Here is a 16,248-nt window from a genome sequence, read left to right as displayed (position 1 = left end):
GCCAGAGCCGTGGTCAGTGTTTTTCCAAAGGTGTCCCAAGTGCCATCTCCTTCTTTCAGATGAACTGGTGTTTAAAATATGTTTTAAAAAGCTTTGCTCTGTGACTCTAGGTGTTGGAACCGTGTACTGTTTTGTGCTAGCCATAATTAAGTTTTTGGGTTTTGTTGAAATTCATTAAGAAATCCCTGTGGTTTTTGAGGATCCTTCTTATAGGATGGGTTAGAGGTGAAGGCATTGCTGTGAATGTGGCTGTGGGAGGCTGATGTCCACCAGTTCCTCTGGGAGCTCTGGAAAGAGCTAATCTCTTTTGCCTGCCCTGAAATAAGAAACGTGTTTCTCTTTAGCTTCCTGTTCATAAAAGAGCAGCTGAGGTTTATGGTGCTTTATGTATGCATGGACTTTTACAACAAAATCAGGATTGTTCTCCTTTGCCAGGTTTGCCCAGGCTTTTGTTTCCAAGCCCAGCATGGAATTGTTTGGAGTGCAACAATGTTAATGAGGTCACTTCTGCGTTGTGCTGTGACTGATAACGTGCACAATAATCTGCAGGTTTAGTAACTTGATTTGCTGCCTGTTGGGTTGTTGCATAGCTGTAATTCTCAGGGAGATCTTCCTTCCCTATCCTCCTTAATCTATAAATCTCTCCCACTTGTTGTGTTGGTGACTTGAGTAGTTACTGCTTCTTTTTCTGCTGATGTCCAGCATTTCTTTAGTATGTACTTTTCATGGCTTTAATTTTTAAAAATACTCAACTCTACACTTTTACACAGCTTCAGGAATCTGCACAGATACCGTGTCACCTCTTCCTTGTGCTCTGCTAGAGAGGAGCAAAAGGCTTGGAAAGGATGGCATTTCCTGTGAGAAAAGGGCTCCAACGGAATGGTAGAATCATGGAATGGTTTCGTTGGAAGGACCTTAAAGATAATCAAGTTCCACCCCTGCCATGGGCAGGGACACCTCCCACTATCCCAGGGTGCTCCAAGCCCCGTCCAACCTGGCCTTGGACACTGCCAGGGATCCAGGGGCAGCCACAGCTGCTCTGGGCACCCTGTGCTAGGGCCTTGCCACCCTCACAGGGAACAATTCCTTCCCAGTATCCCATCTATCCCTGCCCTCTGGCAGTGGGAAGCCATTCCCCCTTGTCCCAAGTTCCTCTTCAGCTCTCCTGTAGCCCTTCAGGCACTGGAAGTGTCTTCTTGTCCTAGTTTGCATCCCAGAGCTTGAAGCCCTGAGCACTGTGGACACACTGGAGAGCTTGGTCCCACTGCAAAGACAGGAGGGCAGAATTTCCATCCTCCTGATGGAGTCTCACTGGGGGTGAGGTGGCCCCACATCCCTGGGTGTGGATGTGCCCGTGGCACCTCTCCAGCTTGGCAGGTCACCTGGGAACTGTTCTCCCTCTCTTGCAGCTGTAGGATTTTGCTCAGCAGGAGGGATCAGCGCAGCTGCGCGGATTGGCTGCGTCTCCCACGGGTGATGTTGGCACCTGATGGGAGGAGATGTGTCTGGAAGAACTGCACAGCTCCACAACCTCCTCCGAAAAACCACTCTGGCTGTGTGCCCTGTGGTCACCGTGGTGTGACAGGGACAGGGCCACTGTCTGTACTTCCAGGCACCCTGGCTGATGAGCAGACTGAGCAGGGATCTGCACAGTTGGGAAGGACATTGCTAGCATAAAGTTAAATTTGAGTCTTGACTTGTTGGTGCAGGTTTGGAAGAGGGAGGAGGGCTGCCTGGAAGAGGGAAATAGATGCTGCACTGAGTGCTCTGCTCAAAGGAGAGACCATTTTTGACTCCAAAGTTCACAGAACTGCACGGACTAACTGGGAACAAGCTTCCCTGGCTGAATATCCAGCCTGTGGACAGTCCTGGGGGACATCTTGGTGTTGTGCCCCTGAGGGGACCAGCACAGGAACCACTGTGCTTCACTTACTCTGTTTGTAGTACAGTTACTGAGTTTGAAGGACAAACACAGGTGACTGGGAAGAAGGCAGGTCTGGAAAATTCCTCTTCTGTGCTTGGTTGCTGCTTGATCCCATTGGTTTGATGTGCAAATTCTCCTGTCCCTGACAATACAAACTGGTAAACTCATCTAAAATGCAGTAGTAGTTGGGACACTCAGAGTGGGTGTACAAGAACCTGTTGGATGTGTCCTGTGTACAAGTAGCAGTTATGGAGTGATTGTGCATGTTGGTTTCTTCCTTTACTGAGAGTTTATCTGAATGCCAGGGTAGGAACTGCTCGCTTTGGTTAGCAAAGACATGCTCCAGACTCGGGAGGGGATTTCACATGCTTCTGACCCAAAAGCTGCAGCTGATTTTACAGGTGTGTGTATCACTGGCTTGGATATGTTTGTAATTGTCTTGTATATAAAAACTGGTTTGTGCAGAAACTCCATGAAGGCTGGTGTGGTTGTGGGATGAGTTGGATGAGGAGCTGATTCAGCCTAAAATGGCTTTGGTTTCATTTATGCAGTTTTTTTCTCTGTACTTGCTTTGTTGATTTGTTGATTTCTAAGTTCATGGAGACCATGATATTAGTGTTATATTCCCCAGCTATTTCCCTGTGCAGAGCTGCCCTTTGAGATACTCACATTTGTCAAAAGCCTTACTCCTGAAAGGGAAACCCCATGTGAGCTTTTATGGAAAAGTCTTCAGTGAGGTGTCACATGAAGGGAAAAAACGGACCTGATGGGAAACGTAGAAACATCTCAGGAAGAGAAGTGTCTTTTTAGCTGACAGCAGCTTCTTTGAAGCACACTAGAGTCTTGCTGCATGTTTTCAGCTCCTTTCTGGATGGCGTGTTACAGCTGCAGGTGTCTCGGATTGGTAACAGCGTGATTCCGGCTCGGTCTCAGTCCCAGAGTGGACCAGACACTTGGTGGTGAGGAAAGCCAGATGCTTCCCAGGCTCTTACAGACCACCCCTCTGCTGGGATTTTGGGGAAGGTCATGAAGTGACTCACCCAGTGTCCCTCTGTGAGAGCAGCATAGATAAAATGTGTTACTCCTTAAGTTTTTTCTATCTAACTGCTCCGGGTTTGGAAGTATTTTAAGGCCTGACTCTGAAGAGGATCTCGATGTCCAAAGGGAAGAATTAAATCATGTATTTCACTTGATGTGCTCTGTCTGACTGCCGTGGGAACCCTTCCAAGTTCCCCAGGCTGTTGGGGTTCCGTGCTTGCCCTGCTAACGGTGCTCTCTGTCCTGTGGACAGGAATGCCCAAAATGCCACGTCACCATCGAGAAGGACGGGGGCTGCAACCACATGGTCTGTCGGAACCAGAACTGCAAGGCGGAGTTCTGCTGGGTGTGTCTGGGCCCCTGGGAGCCCCACGGATCTGCCTGGTGAGTTCGGGAGCGTGCCTTGCTGGAAGGCGAGGAGGTCGTGGTGCAAACGGCACGGATTTGGACTGAAATCTGTGGAATCGGTGTCCCTGTTACAGGTACAACTGTAATCGCTACAATGAGGATGATGCAAAGGCAGCAAGGGATGCACAGGAGGTGAGTCCATAACCTTCGGTGATGAGGGAGATCACCAGCCCTGTGGTGTGCTTTCTGTAAACCTACACATCTGCTCTGAAGGAATTCATGGATTTGGGCACAAATCCAAGGGACAGTTAAGTCTTTTGACTTTTAAGATAGGGATGGCTTTGCCTGGTACGTGCTACCTTTGTACATCCACAGTACACAAGTTGAACCATGCCCGTGGTGTTATTTTTTTACAGCTGGTCTGTCAGTGTGAAGAAAATAAGATTAATGACTGTGTATTGAGTCATTTTGGTTGTCTTGCACTATTTAGCACACGGTGCTTTTCCCCTGCTCTATAATCAACCTGAGATTGCCCTCTTAGCATGAGCACAGTAACTAGAATTCCTCATTAGCAAAAAAAAAACCACCAGCACCAAAACATCATCTTTTCACTTTTGTCATGACACTGGGAGCATTTGAGTGTTGTACCTTGAGTCGAGAAGCTGAAATACAAAAGTGATGAGGCTTGAGCAGTGTGATTGTAATTGCTTCCAAGGTTGGGAGTGAGGATGTCAGAGCTGCGCTGGGAAGTGCCCGGGGCACTTCCCAGGGTTAGCGGGGCCACACGGAGCTGTCTGCCCAGTGTGACAGGAGAGGAGGCTCCTTTGGAAAGGAAGCTTGTTCTCTGGGTCAGGAAGAGCCTTGTGAAGGGTTTACTTCTCTTGCAGCCATTACTTTGTTTTAACAATTTGTTCTCTTTCTCCCTAATGGGAATTAACACAGCGATCCCGAGCAGCCCTGCAGAGGTACCTGTTCTACTGCAACCGCTACATGAACCACATGCAGAGCCTGCGCTTCGAGCACAAGCTCTACGCTCAGGTGAAGCAGAAGATGGAGGAGATGCAGCAGCACAACATGTCGTGGATCGAGGTGCAGTTCCTGAAGAAAGCAGTCGACGTCCTCTGCCAGTGTCGTGCCACACTCATGTACACTTACGTCTTTGCCTTCTACCTCAAAAAGAATAATCAGTCCATTATCTTTGAGGTAGGAGAAAATGGGGTTGTCAGGAATTCAGATTGCAAAGCTGAGGAAATAAGATTTAATGCTTGGAGGCCTCGTGTCCCCACTTTTACCCAAGTTAGTCTGGTTTGATATTCTGTCGTGCAAAAGTTAGAGGCTCTCTGGGCATTGTGTAGCATCGGCTGCTGGAGGAGTCACAGAATCACTAAGCTGTGGCTGCCCCTGGATCCCTGGAAGTGTTTAAGGCCATGTTGGATGGGGCTTGGAGCAGCCTGGTCTAGTGAAAGGTGGCCCATGGCAGGGTGTGGAACTGGATGAGTTTTAATGTCCCTTCCCACCCCAAATCAGTCTGGGATTCTGTGATATCTAATCGTCCTTTTGTATTTTGGTACTGATTCCAGTTATGCTGAAATAAAAATCTCCCCCTTTCCTCTACCCCACCTCAAACACTTTTTTTCTTTTGTCTTTACAGAATAACCAAGCAGACTTAGAGAATGCTACAGAGGTGCTTTCTGGGTACCTGGAGCGAGATATATCCCAAGATTCGCTGCAAGACATAAAGCAGAAAGTACAGGATAAGTACAGGTTTGTGTTGGAATACTCCTTTCTCTCCAAGCTGCCCGAGTGTTGCCATTCCCTGTGTCAGGTAGTGACCTGAGCACTTGCCAAGATACGGTTTCTCCAGAGCCACATCCCTGGGAAGCTGTTTGCTCTTGGCTTTGTGCCACCCATTGTGATCAGCCAGTCCCTGGATATCCGAGAGCAGCAGCGCTGTCCTGTGCCAGCCCCGGATCCTCCTGGAGAAGCCCTCACGCCGATGCTGGCAGTGGGTTTTTGTGTCCCTGCTGGGAGCAGCTCTCGGGGGAGGTGACAGCCTGCGGGCAGAGGCTCCCAGCTCTGCCTTCCATCTGCTTTGCAGAGCAGGAGCTGGAAGATCCAGCCCCGGAATGGAAAAAATCCTGTGTCCAGAAGCAATGGCTCTCAGTACACTTCTGTTCCTGCACAGAAGGAGCATGTGGGAATGGCCAGCACCAGGATGGGATCTGCAGAGCGAGGGCCAAAGAACAAGGAGTGACTTTGTTGTTCCAAGCTGCCAGCTCTGGCCTAGGATGAGCTGCCAGCAGAGAGCAATTGGCTCTTTTAATTGTCTGCTGGGTCCATTTGTGCAAAACGTGGGTGTAGAAAAGCTGTCCCTAAGGAAGAGGGAGAGAGCAGCCTGCCCAGCTGGGAAGGGGAGCAGGGGACTGGGGTCCAGGTGACACAGATGCCAGTGCTTTGTTCAGTCCCAGGGGAATAATTTCTGCACAGTGGAAAAGTACAAAGCTGAAAATGCGGATGAGTCACAGGATTAGGGCTTGCATTTCTGAGGCATTTTGCCAAAATCACTGAATTTGTTATGCCTGGCTTAGGGGGAAGAAAATATCCGAAGTAGGGTGAGCTGTAGGACTCAATGGACGTGGCAGGAGCTGTTAAGCTCTGGTGTGCCTGTGGCTCATGCTGCCCAACTTTGGCAGCACAGCTGGGGCTGGACAAGACTTCCTGACCTTCTTTTTGAAGACATTTTATAATTTACCCTTTAAGGCCACCATTAATTTGGTATTTCAGATGAAGCTGCTTGTTTACTTCAGTCCTCTGAACCTGGATGCTTTTGTAGGGATGAAATTAAAAGCTAATATAGCTTGAATTGCTTGGAAACAGTATCCCAAACCTGCTTTCACATTTCTGCGAAGAGAGAATTCCATCTGTCAAGCCCGTGCAGGTCCCTAATTAACCAGTTCAGTCATGTCTTAATCATGTCCTGCACGGTGCCCTTTGATGCAAGACTGGGAGCAGGATGTCACCGAGGTGGGTTTAAAGAGCTCTGGGAAGCTGCAGGAACTGCCCTCCAGGCTGGTTTGGTTTCAGCTGTTTGGATCTCTTTGCTTGCAAAGACATTTCTAGAAAACAGGATTAACCCCCGCCCCCAGCAGAAAAATAACTAAAGTTGGGAGAGCAGAGACCACGTGTTTGCCATCACATGCTCCTGAAAATCAATGGGACTCTGTGTATGGGGGTTTGTCTAGCACCAGCTGCCAGCAGTGAGGGGAGCCACAGCTGCTCTGGTGGATAAATCAGTCACTCTGATCAGGTCCTGAGCGGCAGGTGAGGAATTCCTGCCAGGTGTTAGTGTGTGTTGTGGTCAGGGATGGCTTCCCGCTGGGAGATTCCTCCTGAGGGATGTCTGACCACTGCTGAGCAAGCTGGCTTCCCAGCAGCCAGAGCCTCTCAGATGCTTGTTTAGACTTTGCTCTTGGAACCTGAATTCTTTAAATGTTTCTGTGCTGATGACCAAAATGACCATGGCATCCTTTGCTGTGTTCTGTGATACCCCTTTTCCTCAGGATCAGTGATCCTGGACTCCGGGATCAGTTTTATGTGCAGCACTTTTCAGTCAGCATAGGTGGAAATACTCCAAGGGTGTAGTGTCCCTCTGAGAGCCACGTGTTGGGATGTGAGGTGAAACCTGCTCTCCATCCAGGCCAGTAACCCTTTGGACTGCTTCCATCTCCCCTGGGAAACAGAACTCTCAGCACTCCTGAGGTTTTCATCAGGGCCTGGTTTGGGTTGGAAGGGATCTTAAAGTAAATCTTACTCCACCTCCTGCCATGGGCAGGGACACTTTCCACCAGACCAGGTGGCTCCCTCCCACCTGGCCTTGAACACTTCCAGCTAGTTTTTCCCAGCTAACTCATGGATTTTTGTTGTCCTGATGGGGCTTAGAGCAGGCACCAGGCCACGTTTGAGGAGAACTCATCCCATTCCATGTGTCACCACCAACCTGTGCTCAGGCTTTTTCAAACCACAGCTGCTGCTTCCTCATCTTCCAGTTATTCCTGAAGGTTTCTCAGCTGTAGGGGCTCTGGGGATACTTTTGCCTGAAGAACTCCCAATTTGCACACTGGTTTTCCAGCCAGGGACCTAGAGCTGAGCGACTGGAGCAACCAAAGTCTTAATTAGCACTGTTAACGGGCTGTAAATGCAAACTCCCGCCTCGGGGGATCTCCTCTTTGGGAAGTGAGGCGTGGCAGTAGGTTTGGGTATCTCGGTGCCAGGGATGCTGTGTGATTCCTGACGTGCCTTTTCCATGCTGTCCCTGTCCCCTGCAGATACTGCGAGAGCCGGCGGAGGGTTTTGTTGCAGCACGTGCATGAAGGCTACGAGAAGGACCTGTGGGAGTACATCGAGGACTGAGCCCGGCCCCGCAGCAATGAACTCTGAACCCTTTCCCATCCTAGAGTGCTCATGCAATTCCAATAAAACCCACCCAGGGCGCTGCTCCGCCTCTTACACCGCTGGTCTGTAGTACCGGGATTCTGTTTTGTTAACAGAAAAATTAAGTAAATTATATTGTAATAAAAAAAAAAAGGTAGATAAACCATTGTACAACAGTATTCTAGGCGGCCAAGAGTGTGACAGACGCACTAAAAAACCCTCCAACTTTAACTTGTAACGTAGCTTCATCCTCCAAGCCGACTCCTTTTTCTTTTCTCTCTTTCTTTTCCTGTGTGTAGTACAGATGAAACTTAAACCAGTTTCTTGACACTGCTTTTCATGTCCAAACCAGCCATTTTGATGGACTTTGGTAAGGGGGGTGGCTCTCCCGCCCCCCTCCTCCTCTCTGCCACCTAAGTACACGGATGAATGTGGATTGGTTCGTTGTAAAGAGGATTTTTGGGGAGGGAAGGAGGGGGGTACACAGCAAGGAAAAAAAAAAACCCAACCTTTGTATATGACTTTTAAAACAAAAAGAGGACAACACAGTATTTTTCAAAGTTGTATATAGCGCATATGCATGGACAAAGAGCAAGCGTGGCACGTGTTTGCATAATGTTTAATTACAAAAAAATATTTATTCTTTAAAAATCTTCAAGATTATGTCTATTTGCTGTGCATTTTCTTTCAGTTTGATTCTTTTGTTTGGTTTTGGTTTTTTTCCCTGGGCTGGGGTGGGGGAAGCGTGTGCTGGTGTAGTTGAATATATCTATATATATTTTATTTTTTTTTTCTTTTCGGAAAGCTTTTTCCAGAGCAGTTGGGTTTCTCCTCTTCCTGCAGTTCCTTTCTGTCCAGGGCCTCCCCCAGGGGTGTGTGGGTGTGTGTGTTTGTTTGTGTGTGTATCCATTGCTGGCGCCGGCCGCGGCCCCTTGCAGCTCCTGGAGCTCTGGTTCAGGATGCCTTGCCTTTTTCTCGGTTTATTTTCGGCCCCAGATCTTTACCTGCCCAAATGCAGCTCTCTGTTCCCAGCCGTGCACGCAGGACACGTGCTCTGATCCCAGAGGAGGCGTGTGTGTGTCTGTGTGGGTGTCCGTGTGTGTGTTTAGAGGTTTGTGTTGGATCCCGAGGCAGGACAAGGAGGGGTGTTCTGCACCACTTCTCCAAAGACTTCCGGCGAGATTTCGGCTGTGGATCTTCTCTCCCTCCCCCTTTCATCTGTCAAATGGACCCTTTCTTGCTGTTTTAATTTTCACTTCATTATAACGAGTCGTAACATTGAAAAGGAAAGCTGATGGAATTGTCTTTGTGTTTGTTTTGGGCTCAATCACTGGGCGTCCTGTCCTGGCAACTATTTAACACTCCATCTAGTGCACTAGAAGCTGAAATCAGTGGAGTATTTTTCAATTAAAAGGGGAAAGAACTAATGAGTTTAGCTACTGAGTCCATTTTTATGATTTCTGTAACAAGAGCTATGTTAAAGTAAACAATTGGTGGTGGTTTTATTAAATTTACTCCTGTATAGGAATTCCTTCTGTGGTATTTTTCGCCAGGCAAGTGTTCTCCGAGCCTCCTGCCCCTCTGCCAGCTTCCAGAGGATATGGAAGCTGTGAAGGGATCAAATAAAAGGCAGATCCCAGGCAGGGCTGCAACACGGGATGCTCTTTCCAGCTGAGAGTGGAGTCACTTCGGCTCCCTCACCGCTCCTACCGACGTTCCAGGGATGTGTTTTTGTCCCTCTGTGCCTGCTTTCCCCTTTATTTGCCCTGGCAATGAAACGTGAGGGAGTGCAGCCGCTTTCCCGGTGCTTTTCCTGGTGCTGCTGGAGGGGTGGGATGGCGCAGGGCTGCGTGGGAGCGGCCCTGCCCGTGTCCGTCCCTGCCATTCCCGCTGGGAATTCTCCGTCCGTGCGTTGGAACACGTGAAAGCTGCAGCGAGGTGGGCTGGGGAGGTGCAAGCACAGAGGCGGTCGGTTTTCACTCCGTGTTTCCCAGAGGAATACGCCAAGGATGTGGGCACTCCACCCCAAAGGAACCCCGGTCTGTGGCGTCCTCCATCCCGATGGCTGCTGGCAAGCCTAAAGACAGTGTTACAGCCCTGTGCTGTGGGAGAACCTGCTGCTCTTCCTCTCCTCCGGGTTTCAGGCGTTCGCAGGTGAATTACCTGGCTGGCTGGACACCGTCCCCACAGACACTGTGGAAATATAAAGGAAAATAAACTCTGTCATCCCAGCCCCCCTCCCTGCTGCTACTGTGGGGCGGGGAGGGAGCGGGGCCACGGCCGCTCAGCGCTTCCCGGGCTGTCCCTCCTCACTGGCGGCCTCATTTCCCTCTACACCGCGGAGTCCCCAATAAAACCTTCCAAAATCCGGACCTTTTATTATTTCTGTGGTTATTCGGGTGTTTTCCCACATTAAACGGGGGCCGGGGGGGGGGGGAGGCCGGGGTCCTCCTGTCAGCACCGCCACCGTCCCGCCGTGCCCCGCGCGCCATGGCCGCACCGGAAGTGGCGGGCGGTCGCCATGGCAACCCCGGCCCGCCGCGGCCATGGCGGAGCTGCAGGACGCTACGGTGAGGGGCGAGAGCCGCCCGGGCTGAGGGGACCGAGAGGGACCGGAGGGGCGAGGGACGGGAGGGGAGATGGGCGGAGGGGAAAGGAAGTGAGAAGTGGCGGCAAGTTGTTTTGAAGAGCGAGTTTTTAATCTGCACACTTGGTATAGGAAACGTGAGGGAAATTCAGCCTTTGCTAAAGTAATTAACATTAATAATCGATTATTAGGTGCTGGAATAGGGGAAGAGTAATGGAGATGGAGAAGGGACTGCAGCACAAGGAGTGGCTGGGGGAGTTGGGAGTGTGCAGCCTGGAGAAAAGGAGGCTCAGGGAGAGCTCAGAGCCCCTTGCAGGGCCTAAAGGGGCTCCAGGAGAGCTGGAGAAGGACTGGGGACAAGGGATAGAGGGACAGGACACAGGGAATGGTTTCCCAGTGCCAGAGGGCAGGGCTGGATGGGAGATTGGGAAGGAATCTCCTGGCTGGGAGGGTGGGGAGGGGCTGGCATGGAATTCCCAGAGCAGCTGTGGCTGCCCCTGGATCCCTGGCAGTGCCCAAGGCCAGGATGGACATGGGGGCTGGGAGCAGCCTGGGACAGTGGAAGGTGTCCCTGCCCATGGCAGGGGTGGCAGTGGATGAGCTTTAAGGTCCCTTCCAACCCAACTGATTCCGTAATTCCGTAAGTTTTTTGTGCTGGAGGGTGGTTGCTGTGAAGCCCTGCAGGGATCAGTACCAGGCCTGGGTTGTTCAGTGTAGTTAGAAATGATCGGGACAAAAGGATGAGTAGAAAGTTACTCAGGTGAGGAGGAAATAGGAGAAACTCCAGGAAAAGTCTTAATGGAGCTGAGCGAGAGGAGTCAGAATTGTAATGATGTGTGTGCAGATTATAAAAGATGGCAATATATTAAAAAATGAGGTGTTTGTGCTGCTTATTCCTGCTGAGGATGGAGTGCTCGGAGTTGGGGAATTCTGTGAAAATAGCAACTCAGTTTTTCACAATAGGAATCAGAAAAGTCAATAAAATTTTAGAAACTGTTAAGAAACAAAAAGGTAAACAGTAAAAATAAAAAAGGAAGAGCCTTTCTTGGGTTATTTTTCATGTCACAGCATCTCTGATCCACCCCGTCTCCAGAAAAAAAGATGCAACTAGGAAATGTCCCCAAAACATTGCAATGAACAAAGCTTGGCTGAATCTCTGATTTTAAAAATTATTTTTTTAAGGAGAGGGGAGGTGACACAGGTATAAAATCCCGTGTTGTGTCTTCTCAAAAAGCAAAGTGAAAAATAAAAATACTTCCCTGTGTAAATCTGTTTCTCTTCTGTGAAGATGGTTGATACAAAGTAAGAAAATCATAGAAAATTGATTTATTTTCCATGGACTGGGAGCTCTGGACAGTGTTTGCAGGGGGAGGTTCCCTGCCCTCCATGTGGTGGGACATCCCTGTGCTCAGATCCTGCCCACTCAGATGGTTCCCCGGGAACAGCTTTGCCCTAATTAACTTCATAAACATTTTATAATAAATGTTTTTGACTTATTTTCTGTGTGATCTCTAATGAGCTTCTTAAATGCTCCAGTACTGGTTGTTTGCAAGGTAAAGATCACTTCCCAGGATGCTGCTGATCAGGAGTGACCCCACGAGCAGGGATGTGCTGCACAATGAGGGTGTTTATTTAATCGAGCTGTGGAACAGAAATCTCTGCCTTGCTTGGCAGGGCAGAGTTTGTCCAGCAGCAATGCTGCTATTTTTATGCCCTCCTTTGGGATTTGCCAGTTGTCCTTTCTGATTATTTTCTAGAACAGAGCTTCAAGAAACCTTGCCTGGTATATTTACTACTCCTGGTTTTTGTCTTTTCAGGTTTCTTCATCGCCAGCGGCTACAGAACCAACAAAACCCCGTCCTAAAAAAGGTTTGTTTGAAGACAAGATTGTGTTTCTTGGGCAGGTTGGTTTTAAGGTTTCTTCTATAGTGTGTGCAGCTGTCTAGGAGGAAATAAATGTCCTCTGGGAAAAGAGGAGACTGTCTAGACCGTAATTTGCTGAGTACCAGTATTTTTCCAGGGTCTCTGTGAGCTCAGTGCTGTCCCTGGCTGACTTACCGTAGCCACAGCCTGTATCATGTTTGCTTATAATCTGTGAGAGTGTTTATTTTATTGTGTACTTACTTATGGGGCTGTTCATGAGTTTGATCCTCATTTATCCTCTCAAATAATAAACAGGGGTTTGTTTTGGGTTCTTCAGAATGATGGCTTGCTCCGGAAATAATCTTGAGAGGCAAACATCATGTCTTGTGGGTGTTTTTTATGTCATGTGTTCCAATTTTTGAAGTAAAAGTGGTATCAAATCGGGCAGGTTGTGACTGATTTAATTATTGTTTCTTTGCTTTTGTTTGTTGTTTCTTTTTAATACTGAAAATGTGTTAATTCACTCAGTGCAAATTGTTGTTTTGAAGTCTTGGTTGAATCTGAACTGAACAGGTACGATTTCTGTTGTTGGTTCAAAATGTTTTACCAAATCCTGCTGTTTTTTGAGGGATCTGGTAAATTCTTCTGCCTCTCCTTTGCCCCTTTCACTCGTTCTTGAGGCAGGACTTGCCTCAAACATGCGATGAGTGTTTGCCTACCTGAGCTGAGCTTTTGGGATGGTTTTTAATGGACTCTCCTTTCTCAAGCGTGCAGAGGGCCCCATCAGTTCAGATTATAATTGAGAGTATTTACTCCCAGTGCCAGAAGCAGTCCTCCTTTTCCCTTGCCTTTGCATTCAGGGAAGCTCAGCTGGTGGACACAGCCCTCTGGCCATTTTCTGCCCTGATGTGCCTGTCAGAGTAGTATTCCTTGGGACAGAGACTGCCTTGGGATAATGCTGGCACTACAAAGGAGTAGGGTTGGTAACTGGGTACTGCACTGACATTCTGCCTAACTGGGGAATGTTCTTTGTTGTGCATGTAGGCCTTGGCCTTGGGAAGCTGGAAGCTGGAAGAGCCACTTTGCTTTTGGGGAGCTCGGGCCAACCTCACATAGTCCCAATTCCTGGTAGAATTCCAGCCCTTGAGCAGAGTATGGCTGTCCTGGAGATGGGGCTTGAGGTCTCAGCACAAGCCCAGGCCTCTTTGGTAGCTTGCCCAGAGCTGAGGAGAAGATTGCTACTGCTTCAGGCCTGCATGCAAGTAAAAATAACTCCCAAATTTACTGTTATCTTGATCCTCAACTCTTTCAGAGCAAGGATTACTCTAAAATCACTCTAAATTGGTTACTTTGAAGCAATTAGTGTGACTTCCATGGAGGCACTGATGGGCTCCCTGGTGAGAGGTTCATCTCCATCCTTTATTCCCATAAAGGTTATGACTCCCATCTCCTCATCCTCCATAACCCCCACCCTGCTCTGCCTCGTTGTGCAAGTCCCATTTATTTGTGGCTCTGGATCTCCCTTTTATACTGACACAACCCTTGACTCCAAGTAAACTATGATGACTAAAAAAAAATCCTCTAGCCTGTGACTTTTGTAATTCTCTGCTCTGTCCCTTAAGGTAAATTGAGGCATCTCCAGTGCCTGGCACACCTCGGGTTGTTCTGACTGAAAAGCCTTGGAAGCCTTTGGGCTTTGCCATTTAATGTTTGACTTCAGTGCAGCGGGGAAAGCTGATTTGAGCTGCCTGATCGTTAATCTCTGGGAAATGAGGGCAGCAAAAAGATTTGTACTTGGAGTGATGTAACTGTGTCCTCTGCGTGTGGGTGGGGGACTAGGGGCATGGAAAAGAGGAGGAGGGAGAACGAAGGGATGTTGGATATGTTTTTGTGGAATTTGGCAGGAAAGAGCAGCATCTTTTTTCCCATGACAGCTGGGATTTTTTAATAGAATATTTGTAGAACATCTTAATTAATTATCGCATCCCGTTTTAGTTTGGCTGAGGAGAATTACGCTGAACTTTAGGAGCCAGGCTACACCAGTGCTGTGCTGAACAGAAGAGTGCTGCTAAACTTATTTTAAACTGACATTTTAAACACTGAATGGCCACTTTCTGTTGCAGCAAATTGCCTTTTTATATTTGCATTGTATTTTCAAGCAGGATAAAGCTTCGGTAGCAGTGTTTTCTCAGGCAAGAGAGATCCTGAACTCAACATTAGCACAAACAGGTCTGTGAAATGCAGAGACCATATGAACAGTTTGGTGTGGGCAAAATCCGTGCCCAAATAGAGCAATAATGGATGATGTGGTTGCACTCAGATGTAGCAGAGTGGGACCCAGTCATTGCTGAGGCCCTATTTTAACCATCACATTCAGCCTGTAACAGCTTGTCTGTGTTTGTACTGGGCAGGAGCGAGGTATTAAATGTGTGTTTCTCCAGAATGGAGTCTCAAATTTGCCAAAAATCATTGGAATGACAGAATCCACATGTGAGGTTTGTAGCTTTAACCAGAAGACCACGTTTTCAGTGATGCAGGTGTGAATACATTGGATATTTTGAACCTGAATTGAGTAGCTTCCCCTCACTGTTCCTTGCTTTCCTCCTATGATCCTGCCTGTGAGCCAAGAAAAAGTGGAAAGCTACAACCAGTGTTTAGCAGCCTGATTTTATGGCTCTTGAAACGGTAACGCCGAGTTGGGGGGCAGAATTTGCTCGTGACGTGGCTGATCCATCATGTGGCTGCATGATGGGCTGGAAAAGCCCGAAAGTTGGGATTTGGGCGAGTCTGGCTTGTCAGCAGGCCAGCCCTCAGGGAAGAGGATGGGCGTTCCACGAGGGTGAAGGAGGTCTGAAGGTTCTGGAGCAGGTGGTGCTGGTGGCATCGGGTTGGAAATCTCTGCATCCAGAGATCCGAATTAACGGCACGGGTGGAGGCGACTCCCTCCGAGGACCTTGTGGCCTCTTGGTGACAATGGTCCCTCAGCAGCTGACACAGGAGTAGCAAAACCATTCATTGTATTGTCCTTTACGCCCTGCGGGGAGAGCTGCTCCGAAAATCAATTCCCTTTGTTGCTCCATCAAGATCCATAACCCTCCCTGTGCTGATCCCCAAGCAACTGAGGGTGGAATAAAGGGAGCTCTGTTCCTTGAAGCGATAAGGAGTTAATGTCAGCCTGCTGAGGTGGGGTTGTAATCTCCCTCCTGCATTCTAAATTAATCAGATATTTTCCTAAATGCTTTACTGCTTCGGAATTGAGATAGGCTGTCTCCCATCTTCCCACTTTCATTTTCCCACACGGGCAAATCAAGTCATTTTATAGGATCAGATAGCACTGGAGTGGAGAAGTGCTTTTGCCAGCTTGTATTGTTGATTTTTATGGAGCATAACTTGAATTTATTTCCCTTTATTGTGGAAAAAATGTTTAGAAAGTAAGTTCTGAGCTCGTGCTTGTGTAATAGCAGTTCAGAGGTTAATGGGACAATTTTAAATGCATTTGGATTTCTACATGAGTATGAGACCTCAGACTTTCTGAGATGCACTGATGGTGTTTTAATGATAAGGTAGAATCCTAAATATGTGCATGGTATAATAAATTCACTGAAGCAAAATGGATTTCATTTGAATCACTGGGAAGAACTTGTCCTAAAAATCCATTAATCTGTCAAGAATGAGAATTCTGAATTGTCATCAACCTCCTCTACACTTACCACAGGAAGGGTCAGGTAGATAATTTTCAAAATGAAAACCCTGTAAAAGTATTAGCAGGGATCAAGTGTTCTCCCAGGGCTGGGCACTGGGGTATTTTTTGGATCCTTTGTAGGTATGTTTTTTCTAGGGTTTGAAGCAAGGAATTAACTGTGACCTTTGGCAAAGTGCTTTGGCTTTTGTTGCTTTCCATTTATCAACCACAAGCTTGGCCTAATACCCAGTGACAGGTTTTGGATGCTGCAGGCCTTTGGTTAACAAAACATTTGGAGACATGAAATGAAGTCTCGTATAAATGGATATATTGCAATGCACTGCTTGGCCTGTTGGGTGGTGACTCTGGCTAGGA

General features: G+C 48.1%; 2 protein-coding genes across 3 annotated transcripts in view; both read left to right on the top strand.

Moving 5' to 3' along the window:
- Positions 1-9,168, top strand: part of ARIH1 (ariadne RBR E3 ubiquitin protein ligase 1) — a 50,370-nt gene extending 41,202 nt beyond the window's left edge. The window contains exons 10-14 of the mRNA XM_069025240.1: positions 3,216-3,346; positions 3,445-3,502; positions 4,253-4,513; positions 4,962-5,074; positions 7,636-9,168. Of these exons, the coding sequence (XP_068881341.1) occupies positions 3,216-3,346; positions 3,445-3,502; positions 4,253-4,513; positions 4,962-5,074; positions 7,636-7,720 (648 nt within the window). The 3' untranslated portion in view covers positions 7,721-9,168. The remainder of the gene's footprint in view (positions 1-3,215; positions 3,347-3,444; positions 3,503-4,252; positions 4,514-4,961; positions 5,075-7,635) is intronic.
- Positions 9,169-10,262: 1,094 nt separating this feature from the next.
- Positions 10,263-16,248, top strand: part of BBS4 (Bardet-Biedl syndrome 4) — a 34,834-nt gene continuing 28,848 nt past the window's right edge. Inside the window, exons 1-2 of one of the 2 annotated variants that reach the window (XM_069025241.1) lie at positions 10,263-10,311; positions 12,146-12,197. In XM_069025241.1, the coding sequence (XP_068881342.1) occupies positions 10,288-10,311; positions 12,146-12,197 (76 nt within the window). In that variant the 5' untranslated portion in view covers positions 10,263-10,287. Of the gene's footprint in view, positions 10,312-12,145; positions 12,233-16,248 lie in introns of those variants that run through there. The other variant, XM_069025242.1, reaches the window with a different exon arrangement.

The sequence above is a fragment of the Aphelocoma coerulescens genome, chromosome 10 (genome assembly GCF_041296385.1).
Source record: "Aphelocoma coerulescens isolate FSJ_1873_10779 chromosome 10, UR_Acoe_1.0, whole genome shotgun sequence".
Taxonomy (NCBI): Eukaryota; Metazoa; Chordata; class Aves; order Passeriformes; family Corvidae; genus Aphelocoma; species Aphelocoma coerulescens.
This window is presented reverse-complemented; position numbering and strand designations above follow the sequence as displayed.